We start from the raw sequence: 15,100 nt of genomic DNA, 5'->3' as shown, positions 1-15,100 counted from the left end.
AACTCTCTCACTACGTTAAGTGTCTCATATCCTAATCCAATTCCCTCAGCATCACCCGACTTAATTCGACTTCATTCCATTATCCTCGTTTTGCTTTTGTTGATGTTCATCTTATACCCTCCTTTCAAGACACTGTCCATTCCGTTCAACTGCTCTTCCAAGTCCTTTGCTGTGTCTGACAGAATTACAATGTCATCAGCAAACCTCAAAGTTTTTATTTCTTCTCCATGGATTTTAATACCTACTCCGAACTTTCCTTTTATTTTCTTTACTGCTTGTTCAATATACAGATTGAATAGCATCGGGGAGAGGCTACAACCCTGTCTCACTCCCTTTCCAATCACTGCTTCCCTTTCATGTCCCTCGACTCTTATAACTGCCATCTGGTTTCTGTACAAATTGTAAATAGCCTTTCGCTTCCTGTATTTTATCCCTGCCACCTTCAGAATTTGAAAGAGAGTATTCCAGTCAATATTGTCAAAAGGTTTCTCTAAGTGTACAAATGCTAGAAACGTAGGTTTCTCTTTCCTTAATCTTTCTTCTAAGATAAGTCGTAGGGTCAGTATTGCCTCACGTGTTCCAACATTTCTATGGAATCCAAACTGATCTTCCCCGAGGTCAGCTTTTACCAGTTTTTGCATTCGTCTGTAAAGAGTTCGCGTTAGTATTTTGCAGCTGTGACTTATTAAACTGATAGTTCGGTAATTTTCACATCCGTATTCCATACATTCATAGCTTCCCACCTCTCGACACTGGTGCAGACCAACTCAATACCAAAAAACACAAGTACCGTAAGGAAAAGTAAGAACACACCAGCAATTTATGGTTATAAAAGGAATTACAAGAACATATATAAGTACTCACTCCTTATAGAATAATTACACGCAGTAACGACAAATTACTGCATCCTGTCACTCCTCTAAGACGAAAGAGATATAAGAAGCAGTACGGCGTTTGAAGACTCATCGACATATACACAACTGGAGCAGGGCCAAGGACGTGGGAAACCGCATGTGATTTGGAAGCACTCATCTAATATCCACACAGAATGATTTAGGGAAACATACAATCGATACATTCATAGCTTCCCACCTCCCGACACTGGTGCAGACCAACTCAGCAACAAAAAACACAAATACAGTAAGGGAAAAGTAAGAACACACCAGCAAAACGAGAGAGGTTTAGCCGCGCTAACATTCTTCGCAGCTGGTGCTTTTTTCTACTGGTAAGTACGGGTGGCTGTAAATGTGCATTCACATGGACCATATTTCACAACAATATGTGGTGACAATATTGTTACCATGGTGGCAATATAGCTGCAATATACGTCAACATTGCTGTATGGACCGACATTGTTGCTGATGGTTATTTATTGCTTTCCATTTTGTTCATTATCCATTTTATTTATTTGAGAAAGTTAGAGAATTATTACACTGTAGCACGCGCTGCGAAACGATTATGTTCAAATTCTACACGCTAAGCTAAGTGATCTTTTGAATGAAAAAATAACCACTTTTGCTCATTCTAATGAGAAATCTATGAAGAAGTAATGAATTAGACCACAGTTTATCTAGGTGAGTTTGCTGATCATCAATCTGAAAATCTTTGTCAAGGGCATTGATTGTTGTAATCTGGGTATTAATTTTAATGTATGTTCCCCACTTTACGTATCTAGTACCAATGGTTCCTATAAAAACAATCGGCTACTTCTGGATTGTAAGGAACAGCATAGGTAGGACGTATAGACAGTACCTGCAATCTCTTAATTGATCTGTTTGGGGTAGCATTAATTTTGTTGCTATTTTCATTTTTAATACGATTTGACAGCAACTATAATTTAACACATCACTGAGAGAGATACTCTCGCACATGAGTGTGCTCCTTACAATCCACATATATGTAAATAAATTCAATGAATAAAAGCGCACGATCGGAAAAATAATTTTTTTTGTATTGAAGCTATTTCAGCAGTACCATAGATGCAAAAGTTAGACTAAATAACACATTTCGGTTGATCAGTTAACCAGTCTTCGAATCCATATAAAATAGTGAACAGAATTCAACCGCTTTGCTATGGTCTTACAGAAGAATTAGTATCATTATCCATAGGCATAATATTTTTCAGAACTATATCCTAATGACTCTCCTCCCAGTAGTTAAATAGTTTGAGAGGATCTCTGTTACCTTTAGGAGGTATAGTTCAATTGGCTCCTGAGATAGGACATATACTGCAGTTGTATTGTAATGTTTAAATGAATGAATTGTATTTCTGTTCATTGTATCGTAATCAGTGTAAATGGGAATAGAGAAGTGTTGAACAATCCAGCCTCATCACATAATAACTTTGAATGACTGAAACCATGCACAGAGGCAAGCACTCACAGAAATCCTGGTAATTCTCTTATCAGTGTCACTTGATGCTATAAGCAATCTTTGTATTTTCGCTCGTGGTACATACTGTGAATACTGTTGTATTACAGAAGGATTGTGTCTATGTTATCGGTTCTTTGTGTATTCCGTCAGAGAGTAGTTAGAATGTTACATGAATGCCCATTTTCTTTCAGTTATTCATTTAGTGTTTTGTTTTGTAACATATAAGCTGTGTGTGTGTGTGTGTGTGTGTGTGTGTGTGTGTGTGTGTGTGTGTGTGTGTGTGTGTGTTAGTTGTCTCTTGTGTGTCCTCTATTAGGAAGGGACAGATCTGCATAGCTATGATGACAACCTGTGCTCAGTTTAAGATGAAGAACCTAGAAACAAAGAATGTTAAGTCTGCAGAGAAGATAGAAGACGTTCAGGAAGCTGCAATAAGTAGTCCAGTAGTTGTTGACCCAATTGAAAATTTTGCGTAGGCTGATCACATTGGCTACTAGAAGGATTTAGCCGCTGTAACAACTCAAATTCAGAATCTAACGACTCGACAAACTGAGATGACCACCAACGAGGCTGATTTAAATAATAAACAGAATAAAATGCCTATTAAGGTAGCAGATACCACCACGAAAAAGGATCTTGCTGCTGTGACTAATGAGGCTTCCGACTTAGCGATGTGGCAAACTGAAATGATTTTACACATCAATGAATTAGCTAACGATATTAAAGAATTGAGAAAGGACCTGAAACAATTTCTACTACCGTTGCAAAAACTCTCTACTGCAATAACTGAAATTAAAACCCAGCAACAGACACTTGATAAATCTGTGGAATCATTGTCTAGAAAGTTGACAAGTATATCTACAGGGAAAGAAGAAATCACAGAAAGGAAATTTGAAGAACACCAGAAGATGTTTTCAAACACTTTAGCTGAAAGGGCAAAAGACAAATAAGAAAGCAGCCCAATGCATAAATACAACTCTGCCTTGTGCAAAGTTACCTGCAGATAGTCATTTCAAACAAGAGATGCATATAATGAAAGAGCAATTATGTCCAGATTTCATAGGGTGGAGAAATAAACTAGCGGACATGGTGGAAATGACCATGCGAAGAAAGGAGAGGTCTGGAGCACAGTACAAGAGCGTCAAATTGAACTGCATGATCCTGCCCAGATCACATTACAAAAATGTACACATATATTAGCCATTAGCAAACCATTTAAATTCTGCATAGGTATATCTTGCTGCATCAATGGTTTAAACAGCCATGTTAATCGAAGGACAAATTTTGGAGCACTGGAAGCTCCAGATTTTCTTACCAAATAAGAAAATCGTTAACCCAGGGGTGTTTATGTGAGATTTTAGAGGGGTATCACCTCGGCCATGGACTGAGGCTCAGAATATAAGTTACGTATCGGGCTGCATTCATGGAGATGGGCGATATGAGCAAGGACGTGACTGAATCTTGTGAGTCCTATGAGGACTACCTAACGGCATTCCTTCCAAAGTACTGGTTGTGTTGAGTTCAAGACCATTTGCAAAACGATGTATTAAACCCAGAACGCTTCTCCTATTGGAATGGAAGCTTACAGATGTATTTTGAACAGTATCTGAGAAAGATTTCATTATGGGATGATCCAGTCTCGCATTGAGACATTCTGACAATCTTCAAGTCGATATTGCCCAGGGATATTAACTTAAAACAAATACATGTCACTGCAGATGATCTTGAAGAATTTGTTTCCGTTCAGATCTCAATAGACAATATAGAAGACGACGTTATTCTGATATGAACAAAACCTTGTCCACCGCGCGGGGTTGCCGAGCGGTCTAGGGCGCTGCAGTCATGGACTGTGCGGCTGGTCCCGGTGTAGGTTCGAGTCCTCCCTCGGGCATGGGGGTGTGTGTTTGTCCTTAGGATAATTTAGGTTAAATAGTGCGTAAGCTTAGAGACTGATGACCTTAGCAGTTACGTCCCATAAGATTTCACACATATTTGAACATTTTTTTGAAACATTGTCCATTCAAATGGTGTTACTTCAAGCAATGGGCACAGTAACAATCCAACATAAAACGAACAAAATGTTAATGGAAATAACTTTAGACCCAATAGAAGTCGTCATAATCGACACGGTCGCCGATATAATTCCAGACAAGCACCCAATGCTAACCCAACAGCAATCTTCATAATCGATACAGTTAGCGATATAATCCTGGATAAGCACCTAGTGCAAATAATCAGCACTGGAACCAGACCTCCTTCTGTAATGGAAGTTGTAGACAACACAGCTCATGCAAGTGAACAGCGTTAGGTAAACTATGCCTGACCATACTGTACCTCTAAGGAGTAGTTATGGTAGGTATTGGATCTGTGATCCAATTAAAAGAAAATTATATCCAGTTTGGTAGCTAATGAGATAGACTTATATCATTCATACTGGCAGTCACCCGTGGCTGAAGATTCAAGGAAGTACAGCGCCTTTAACTATGCAGGCTGTAACTATCATTTGAAGGTCCTTCTGTTTGGTCTCAATGGCAGTTAGGATATTTCCGTCTCTGTACTGGACTCAGTACTCGGCCTGGAACTGAGAAGCCAACTGACCCTCTTGGCCAACTATTTGTTAAAAGCCACTACCTTGTGGGATGGACACATTTCTGTGTTAACCCAGGTGTTATAGACATTTCTTCAGTCAAACCTGAAAAAGCACGTTCTGGACTAGAAAAGAGAAACCTTTCGTCATCTAAATGATTTGAGGGAAATCCTGCCAGATTCTGAGTAGATTAGAGGCATCACGAATTTTGCTGTGACGAAGCTGTAAAACAGTTGAAGGCATTCTGAGCCATGGCTTCCTTCTTGTGAGTTTTTATGCCAGACCAATCCATGAAGGCAGAGCTGCTATCGACAACTGAACATCAGTAAAGAATTTGAAAATATGAAATGAGCTCTCACAAATTCAAATATTCTGCACTAACCTGTCATGTTCTGAAATTTTTATCTTATGAGGGATGTCTTGTCTCTTGGATTAGGAGTCTGTTTGTTTCAGATCAGAATTGTGGATGAAAACCATACCTTCTGCCTATAATATTCGCCAGTATGATTTTTTCTGACAGTGAATTGGAAATGCTGGTAGTTGTATTGGCACCCTGAAAGTTCAGTTATCACCTTTAGGGAGCTCAGATTACAGTTTACAGTGACTACCAGGAGTTAAACTTGCCAGCTACTACACACCTGATTAGCCATATGGACATTAACACTTCTGGAATATAACTTGCAAATGTGCCATATTGATGGAATGGATAACACAGTTGCTGGAAGAACTTTACCTGTAAATAGTCTCAAATGAAAAATTGGACGAATTTCATGTCTTATTTAGGAAATACGATGCACAGTGGTGGTACTATATACAATTATGTAAAAATGTGTCTAAGCTGCAAAAGTTAGGTCTTAGGTGGTATCTAGTTAGTCATCAGTTGTAGCAGTTGAATGAAAATCGAGGGCAGCAATATTATAAAGTAGTTAAATATGTGCAGTTCGACAGTACGATGGAAACTTATAAATTCGGTGTTTTTATCATCGCTGACAATGACCTGAAGCTTATACAGTGTACCCATTATGCATGTCGACATTTTGGAGACATAAATGGTCAATTTAACTGTGCACATGTTGCTCGTTTCCTACGTTCCAGAGTAAAGTCCTATGTGTTCTGAAGTCTTGCAATGCATGCCAGAAAGTTAAACAGGACAGTTGGGGTAGTAAAGGATTACTTCATGCCATCATACAACATCATACATGCCATCATACAGCCTTATTCTATAGTGTCTGTCTATTTCTGTGCCACATTGCCCCAAGCTTTATGTGGTTCCAAATATGAGTGGCCTTTTGTGATTTATTTACAAAGTACTTAAAGTTGAACCCTGCTTAAACTGCTAGCAGCCCACCATTGGTAAACCAAGTGCGGAACAACTTCTTTCCACACATGTGCCAGCCATCCGCTTTGCTTTCAGGAGATGCATCAATTTTACCAGCCACATATGGAGTGCATTAGAAAAGAACAACATCATACAGATAATAACATCCAGAAACCACACAGTGCCTAACACCATGAAACAAACATTTAGAAAGTTTGACAGATTGATGGGAATCTACAGTCACACCAGACGGAATTTATAGACTAACTAAATAAAACTATTTAAAGAAACAGTGAACCATGTGCCTCTTATCTCGACTCGGTTTACACCAGTGGAACTGATGTTTCTAAGAGTAGAGAAGAATGAATTGGATGAGAAGATTCAAAGAGTTTTATTCAACCTCACTGAAAAAGTCAGACAGCGAAAGAATGAGTATGACAAGAGACTGATTCATGCAACTCTTTGAAGTGGGACAGAGGACATTGTTGAACACTCACTCCATGAATCACACCTTTATAATATTGGATGTGACAGGAGTATGTTTGATCTATCTAGATCCTAAGGATACCTAATCCTGGTTTCTGTTTATTTGGGTATCTGGGTAGCCACCAGAAAAAAGAAACTATACCCACATCAAAATGTCAAAAAAATGTTGTATTCGATTTAGTGACTGAACATGATACTTGAAAATTTGTTGTTCAGTGAATGTTTGAGTTGAAATTTTTGCACTATATAATTCTTAGTGTAACAGTTACTATAGAATTTCAACACATAAATATAAGGTATGCATGTCAATATTATAACACTGAGGATTCATAACATTGAGAACACTTACATAAAAGCGTGTTGGTCCACCTCTTGAAAGCGGCTCATTAGTGATTCTGCGTGCCATGTATTGGACAAGTACTTGATAGGTTTCTAGAGGTTTGTGGCATCAGATGCCTATTCACAGGTCACAAATTTCCTGTAATTTATAGGAAGTTGTTTTGTGGGCGCCGAGCTGGCACCAGATAGCATCCAAGATGGGTTTTATCATATTGAGATAATCCGAATTTGATTGCCAAGACATCAACTTGAGTTCAGTATCATGCTCTTCGAATCATTTCAGCACTATACTGGCCTTGTGACATGGACAGTTATATTGCTGGAAAAGGCCATCGCTGTTGGGGAAGACATTGAGCATAAGGGGTTACACGTGGTCCCTAATAATGCTCACGTAGTCCACAGCTGTGTTGGTGCATTCAATTACTACTACAGATCCCATGTAAGCCCAGGTGAATGTCCCCCTAACATAATACTGCTCCCACCAGCCTGCATAGTGGCAGGCTGTGTTTTTCGAACAGTCGATCGCCAGAGTGACAGCATATCTGGGCTTGTCCATCGACCTGGTTTAACAATAAAAAGGATATATCTGATCAAGTTGCACGACTCCATTTATCTGTGGTCCAATCTCGCTGATCCCTTGCCCACTGTAATCATAACTGACGATGTCGTAGGATCAACATGGGAACACATAGGGGTCTTCTACTGTGGAACACCGTTTTCAACACGGTGCACTGAACTGCGTGCTCCAAGACACTTGTCCCTGCGCCGGCAATGCAGTCTGTCGTCAGATCTGCCACAGATCGCAGAATATCCTGGTTTAGAGACCGTGCAAGCCTCAGAACCCCATGTTGTGTGATGAGGTGTCGATGTCCAACTTCTTGTCGCATTCTCGTCGTTTAAGCACCTTTCAGCCATATTCCATCCTCACGACAATAGCACGTGAATAGCCTACCAGCATTGGCGTTTCGGAGATGCTAGCTCCCCGGCTCTGGGCGACAAGAATCGGGCTTTTGCAAAGTCACTTAAGTCGATGGATTTCGGCATTTGCGCCATTATCGTTGCTAGACTGATGCTCCATTCATTTCTGCTCCGCTCATATACTTCTCTTACCGCATCACGTGCCCTCGGCGCCACCAGGCAGCATACAGTCTTTACGTGTTCAGTGTTCATAACGTTTTGGGTCATTTGTGTATGTTGTCACTGCAGTAATGACATTTATTTTCAGTAGGGATGTGTGTAGATATTATGTGGATATATGTGTTGCTACTGTACTGATGACAATTAGTTTCAGAGTGATTAGTGATTAAGCTATTTAAGTACGACTTCGCTGATAGTAACGTTTGATATCAGAATTCCATACATAGTAGATGAAAATATTCATTATTACTTTATTAGCATAATGAGTTTCTCTAATAACTGTATTTGTTCCTACCACAGAAGTTAACAAACAGTTCAGATTCTATGAGTGAAATGATTCTGATGGTTATAGTATCGAAACACTTTTACCTTCCACCGTTCATATTTCTGAACTGACTTCAATCAATACAGTTGGGAGTACTTTTCCGAGAGGTAGTTCAGGTTTTCAAGTACCCTACCTGTACATTAAGGTACTTCAAGCTGGTAGGGGGGAGGTATTTACAAGCTTTCTTGTGATGTGTCTTGCACTCTGAATTCCGATCCTTCCTTGGAACTACATACTTGCTTGCCAACTAATTATTTTGGTCGAATTTGAGATTGCTTTAAGTCACTTAGCTGAATTCGACTTGATTTGGGCGTTATAACATTTTGAGTTTGTATAGCTATGACTTATGGAACTATTGTAACACTGAAGACCGTAATGTTGTTACAAATAACAGACAACGAACTTCTTGTGAAGATGTTGTTGTGGTATGGTATCCAAAATTAGAATGAATGTATGAACATGTGCTCCTCCAGTATCATGGTGGAACGTAAATATTTTGGCCTGCACTATCAGTTAGTGTTCCAGTCGGGATACAGCTCAAAAATAGAAAATTTAGAGGATACCCAGCGACAGCGTGAGAGGTATATCCAACAGTTCGTCTGTCCAACGTAATTAAGCATTAATCCTGATATAAAGATTTAAAACAGATCTCCGACCGAAATCTACTAAAAGTTTGTAACTTACCTCGTCCGTTTCACTGGAAGTCAGAGCAGACCAGCACTAATTTCACTGAACTGTTTATACTAATCCCGTTTCTTACAGCCTAGTATCAGTACAGATTACTAATCGTTTGTGAATGTGTTTAGTATACACATAATCGCCTCGGGAATGGCGCTGTGAGAATTCGATTCACATCACTTCTCATACTGATGACCACCCCTGTTCCAGTCACCCCACCCCTTGGCCGATATTCTATGGATCGGTTGACCAACACTCCTAGATCACCACCACGTACGCTACGGCGTCAAGCAGAGGTCGTGGTGACGTTATCATCATTGCAGTGTGCGTAATGTCTCAGTTGTGATTTGTTTTGTCAAGGAACACCTGGCTACGCCAAAGAAAATTTAAAGTTAACAGAATTTGTAACTTAAATGATCAATCGCAAGCAGTTTCCACTATTATGCGCTATGTTTAACACGATTGTTAATCAGTATGAACAAACTAATTTTCTTGACGCGAGTGAACACAGTGCTCCAGTCAAACTTTATATCTAGAGTACAAACGGATGATTAACATGTGCAACTGAACACTGTTGATACCACTGTAAGTTAACATATATTTCTGTGAAAGGTTTCTGTTTACTAATCACATATCAATAAAGCTTGTATTGGATCATGTAAATTTGTGAATGAAAACCAAGACTGATCCCGTTTCCTTCCCATTTTTCCGTGGTTACCCATGAAAACCCATCCCCAAGTGGGGAAGCTCTTTGTCAGATCACTGATCCACGGCTCCAGTAGCCAATACTGATGTAGGAAAAGTGCTAACTGCGTAAATATTTTGTCAACCTTAGTTCTGTCTTGGGTAGCGCGTCAACAATCGCTACCAAGCAGAAGTGGTTTTGACTAAGTCAGCTCCAAATTTACTACCAAGCAGACTAAAATGATAGTTAATCGAATATCCCGTAGCTAAGAGAAATCCAAACGTTTGATCAGTTTGTACTACAACTGTGATATAAAGACAAATGACTTTGAAAGTTACTTTGAGTGAATAATTCGAGCACTACTGTTATCATGTGCAAAGTAATTGTGGTCAAGACGTAATTCCAGTTCACCATTAATTCCAATATCGCAATTTAAAGACATTCGTAAACAATTTTAGCAGGTGTTCAGAGGGCTTTGCATGATGAACAATTTATAATAAATCAGAATTACGACTTTATCTACCAGAAATGTCAAAAAGTTCAAAAATTGGGCTCCCAGTGGGGTCGGGGGGAGGGGGGGCATGATGCTAACCCTTTTATGTATTATCGCTTTTACTTAGCTGAGTTGTAACGGTGTAGCGTGCGATGAACGCCAAGGATTATGTTTAGACGCTACAGACTACGAATAAGAGTTCTTTGGAATGAATGAATAGTTTACTCCGTGTAATGAGAATTCTATGGGTAACACCACCTCACAAGACTTTCTGGTAACGTGACGTCGATAGTGGATGCAGCAGGCGCTATCTTCAATTTGACAGATTTAGATATTTGTATTATAACTTGCAATATGTCGTTTCAAAGCAACGGCGCAATGAAAATTTATCACAAACACGTCACTATTGCCATTAAATGTCAATTAATAACTCATAAACGATATAAACGTTCAAGTGATGCTATAATATTAGAGAATGAAGAAAGAGATAAACATTTGACGATTTCCGAGTGTGTGGTTAGACAAGAACCTAAGGGGACAGCTGAAATGCCTGCGACTAAAACAAGCAGCAAAAACATCATATTCTTCGTTCTCACTAATATTTGGTTGTTTATTTCTGAGTATGTGGCGATCTCCGAGTATATGGTCATGCAGAGACCTAAGAGGACGGCTTAAGGATTTGAGAGTGAAAGTAGCAGCCATAACATTAACATTCTTACCTGTCACAAATATTTTTCTGTTTATTTCCAAATAAGTGGAACACAAGCGGAGTCCTTACTACTCACGAATGTGTAAATAACAAACAATGTACAAAATTTCACCGTTAGAAAATTACTTTTTTTTAGACATTCAATTGATCAATTCTCAGCCTTCGAATCCATGATAAACCAGTAATCAGAATTCTAAGTTCCTGCAATTTTCTTAGAGATGAATTAGTGTCATTATTCGTGTGCCTCATATTTATAGGTTATTCCCTCGATAATTAACGTCAACAGTTTGAGACAAGCCTTAGTTAGCTTTTGGGAGATATAATTTATGGAGCAAGACTGTTGCTCAGAGTGGCCGAGGTGTAACCAACGCAACGACAGTGTTTCCTGCCACAAGTGGGGAATGTTCCGCGTAGTTGGGCCATATCTGTCTTTCGAAAGGATTTCCTCACACCTTTCTTCCTCTCTCACACGCCAAAACGCTGTCGAGTAATGAGACCTAAGCGATGAAAAAATAAATTTTGATATAATTCCAAAGTGTGCGTTCGTGCATAGAGTCACACGAGTGTTTTATGGTCTATGGGAGTGGAGAGGATGCGATAACCGTGAATTTCATAAATGTGATTCATCTACGACTACGGATATGCGGCGTAGAAAGTTACGTATACAAAGATGCTGTCTGGAAAAGGGCCATCTCGCTGGTAACGTCGTACAAGGACGCGATATGGAACAATAAGCCATAAGTTATTACATATTGGTCCTAGGATTTATAAACTTTTAAAATAGTTCCCAGTCATGTTTTAATGCTTGTGGACAGCAGCTTCCCAGCTGTCATATTTGATATTTTTTCCCTGTCTTATAATAGTAGCCGACGATGTATTGAAATTTTGAAATTCATTCTTCAATCAAAGCACTAGACAACCAGGATAAATTATTAATGTAAGCATTTTATTGTTATTTACCTTAAGGAATTTATACAGAGGTTTTACAATGGCTAGATAAAAAAAAGAAGTGTCCTTTAAGGAGGTACATTAAAGTTGTGTATTAATCATCATTGGCAAAAGTCAGAACCACAATAGTCTTTTTGTATGTGGTACACGATCTCAGCTATTTGTCTTTTCAAGTCTCGGACCAATTGATTGTATCATACATATAACATATAGTTTCGATATCTTGGTCAAATTTTAGTAAATTTACTCTAGTGTATGGTATATCAGTTCTCAAGTTAAAGTTTCGGAAGCTTACTCAAAATGAAACGAATCTACAAAGTTTGCTGCCTCCCTCTCTCTCTCTCTCTCTCTCTTTCTCTCTCCTGGCACATGCAGCTGCAATTCACGTGGGTGGTACTGCCAACAACACGTAATTTCCAATTCATACTATGCGTGAAACACTCCTTTAGGGCACCCAAGGAAATGGCGGATAAATATCTGCGGAAGGTGTAAAGTTGAGCATAAACTAGAGCCATGTATCTCAAAAACATGTCACACAAATAAAGTTATTTAGCTTTTAAATTACCTTCTAATATAAAATATAAGTATTCGCTTTAAGCTTTTTATGCTTCTTTTTTACTCAAGAAATAAACTGATATAGAGTACTGTCGTATTTCCTACTTGTATTGTTCCGCTTTTGCTTGGAGTGGCTTTATTCGTTTCAGTAATGCTAATAGAGATCATGTTCCTTCTCTTTGCAATGATACTGTTATTATTTTCGTTTGCAGACATATTACCAGAAATTGTGACGTCGGACTGCGCTAAGTGTACGGAAACACAGAATGAAATAGTGAGCGATTTCTTCGCCACCGTATTGCAGCTCTATCCAGATGAGACTGAATACTTCTTGCAGAAATATGACACAGACAGAAAATACCGCAGCAAGTACCGATGGGCTTGGAGTGTGAGACGTATCCTCTCAACAGACGTAGAAGGAGAATTTTATAAGTAACAATCCAATGTTTGTTATACAAAATCTAGTAAACTTTAAATTAGCCACTGGTAAATGATAAATATAAATCACACTGGAAGAGTTATCATTTACGTTTTATCATGCCTCGAGTGACATGAAAATTCCTGTGCATCAGCTGTTGGAGAGCTAATTATCTCAAGTGCTTTCCGACTCGTTTGGTGCTTACATGCAAGTCTTTAAGGTTCGGAACTCCTGAAACTATCTGAAATCTAAAAATACAAAGACGAGATTTTCTGAATGGATTTCACAGAGACATTTCTACTTCTGAACATCCTGCAGTACTACTTTTGCAACAAAAGTCTTCCGATTACGTCTTTCTTTCCTGAGTTGGTGACTAGTTTGCTACTTAAAATCGCAAAAGGTTTACTGAGCAAAATTCTCCATCAACCACTGGTAACCGAGTGAGGTGGTGCGGTTGTCAGCGCAGTGGTTTGTCTTCGGGAGGACAGTTGTCTAAATCTCCGTACTACCATTCAGGTTCCGATCTTCTTCTTTTTATTCGTCGTCTTCTTCTTTCCCACATCATGGTCTAAGCAAAATGACTATTCGGACTTCATATTCAGAGCTGTCTCCATCTTTCACAGGGTCTTCAAGGATATCTACCATGTTGCATATAAATTCTTACCTGTTTTGACAATCTGCTTTCACACATTTCACTATTATGGTCTTTCTGTTATCTTGTGTAATCTTTCACTCTTTCACCAATATTATAAACAGTAATAATTGTTCCTACGTCTCCGTTAGGCATGCGGACATATCTTGAGAATCGTTTAACATTTCTTAAAAATCTCGTTTCTGCTGGTCAGATTCTACTCATTTCTGTGTAGACACGAGTCTCATTACCATGTATCAACCTGGAGCCATTATTTTATAAATTTTGATTCATGTGTCGTCCCTGTCTTGTTATATGACTATTTGTTTACAGTAGCAAATAAACGATCATAAAGTTTCTATACATCAATATTTATTGGAAATTACATGAGTCTTAGTAGAAAGGAGAAATCCTTCTATAAATTTTCAATTGATCATTATGTTTGAACGGACTGGGTGTCCTCTCAGATTTCTCACTACCCTAGCATTATATACTGAAATTCATAAATCATACACCTCAATGAATTATTCAAGAGCACGCACAGAACACTGGTGATCAACCCCCCCCCCCCCCCCCGCCCCACCGTTATTATGATTGTAAGATCATCCTCTAACAGAAAAATAGTCATTGGTACACCAGATTCAATTTTATACCAGGATGTATCTCTGTTATTCTACTATAAGTTACAAACATAGACCGTTTATTCGAGTTTAAACACAGATGCCTGATGGTCATCTTCCCCTTTACATATGACTGTGAGCTTATCTGGAACCAGCTAAACATTTATTGCAGTATCACGATCTATTTTTTGTTGTGCTTATTTATGTGTTTCTTTCTAAGTTGTAAACTTTGACAATTTGGTCAAGTCTTTACATAGACCTTTGATGATCATCTTCTCCCTTCCAAACAATTTTAAGCTAATCGGCAAACATTAAAATATGTATTGTTGTATGATAAATTTCATTTATCCCATGGCTTATTTCGATCTCCCATTCCAACTTACATACTAGGATAAATCTTTTAAGTCTATACACGAATCATTGATGACTGTTTTCCTCTTTTTTGTGTGACTGTAAGATCATTTGCAAACAATATAACATTTTCTGCTGTATCATGAAATACTTGTATCCCGCAAGACAGTTCTGTCCTCCATTCTGAATTACATACTTCGACAATTTGTTCAAGCATACACATTTAGCTGTGATGACCATCTCTCCCTTTTTGTATTACAGTAAGTTCATCTGGAAACTGTAAAACATTTAGTGCTATATCAGGACTCCGTACCGGGGCTTACATTTAGTTCCAATGCAGGTTATAATTTGACAAAATGTTCATACCTACACAGAGAACTTCGATGATCTCTTCCCCTTTTTCTATGACTGTAAGATCATCGGTAGACAGTAAAAGATTTATTTCTG

At 38.6% G+C, this 15,100-nt stretch overlaps 1 protein-coding gene across 1 annotated transcript in view; it reads left to right on the top strand.

The window, feature by feature from the left end:
* The window catches only part of LOC124799301 (ejaculatory bulb-specific protein 3-like), a 38,633-nt gene extending 25,505 nt beyond the window's left edge, over positions 1 to 13,128 (top strand). The window contains exon 3 of the mRNA XM_047262888.1: positions 12,846 to 13,128. Within this exon, the coding sequence (XP_047118844.1) occupies positions 12,846 to 13,069 (224 nt within the window). The 3' untranslated portion in view covers positions 13,070 to 13,128. The remainder of the gene's footprint in view (positions 1 to 12,845) is intronic.
* Positions 13,129 to 15,100: the final 1,972 nt, after the last annotated feature.

This window comes from Schistocerca piceifrons, chromosome 5 (assembly GCF_021461385.2).
Source record: "Schistocerca piceifrons isolate TAMUIC-IGC-003096 chromosome 5, iqSchPice1.1, whole genome shotgun sequence".
Taxonomy (NCBI): domain Eukaryota; kingdom Metazoa; phylum Arthropoda; class Insecta; order Orthoptera; family Acrididae; genus Schistocerca; species Schistocerca piceifrons.
The sequence above is the reverse complement of the archived record's forward strand: the minus strand, read 5'-3'. Positions and strand labels throughout refer to the sequence as shown.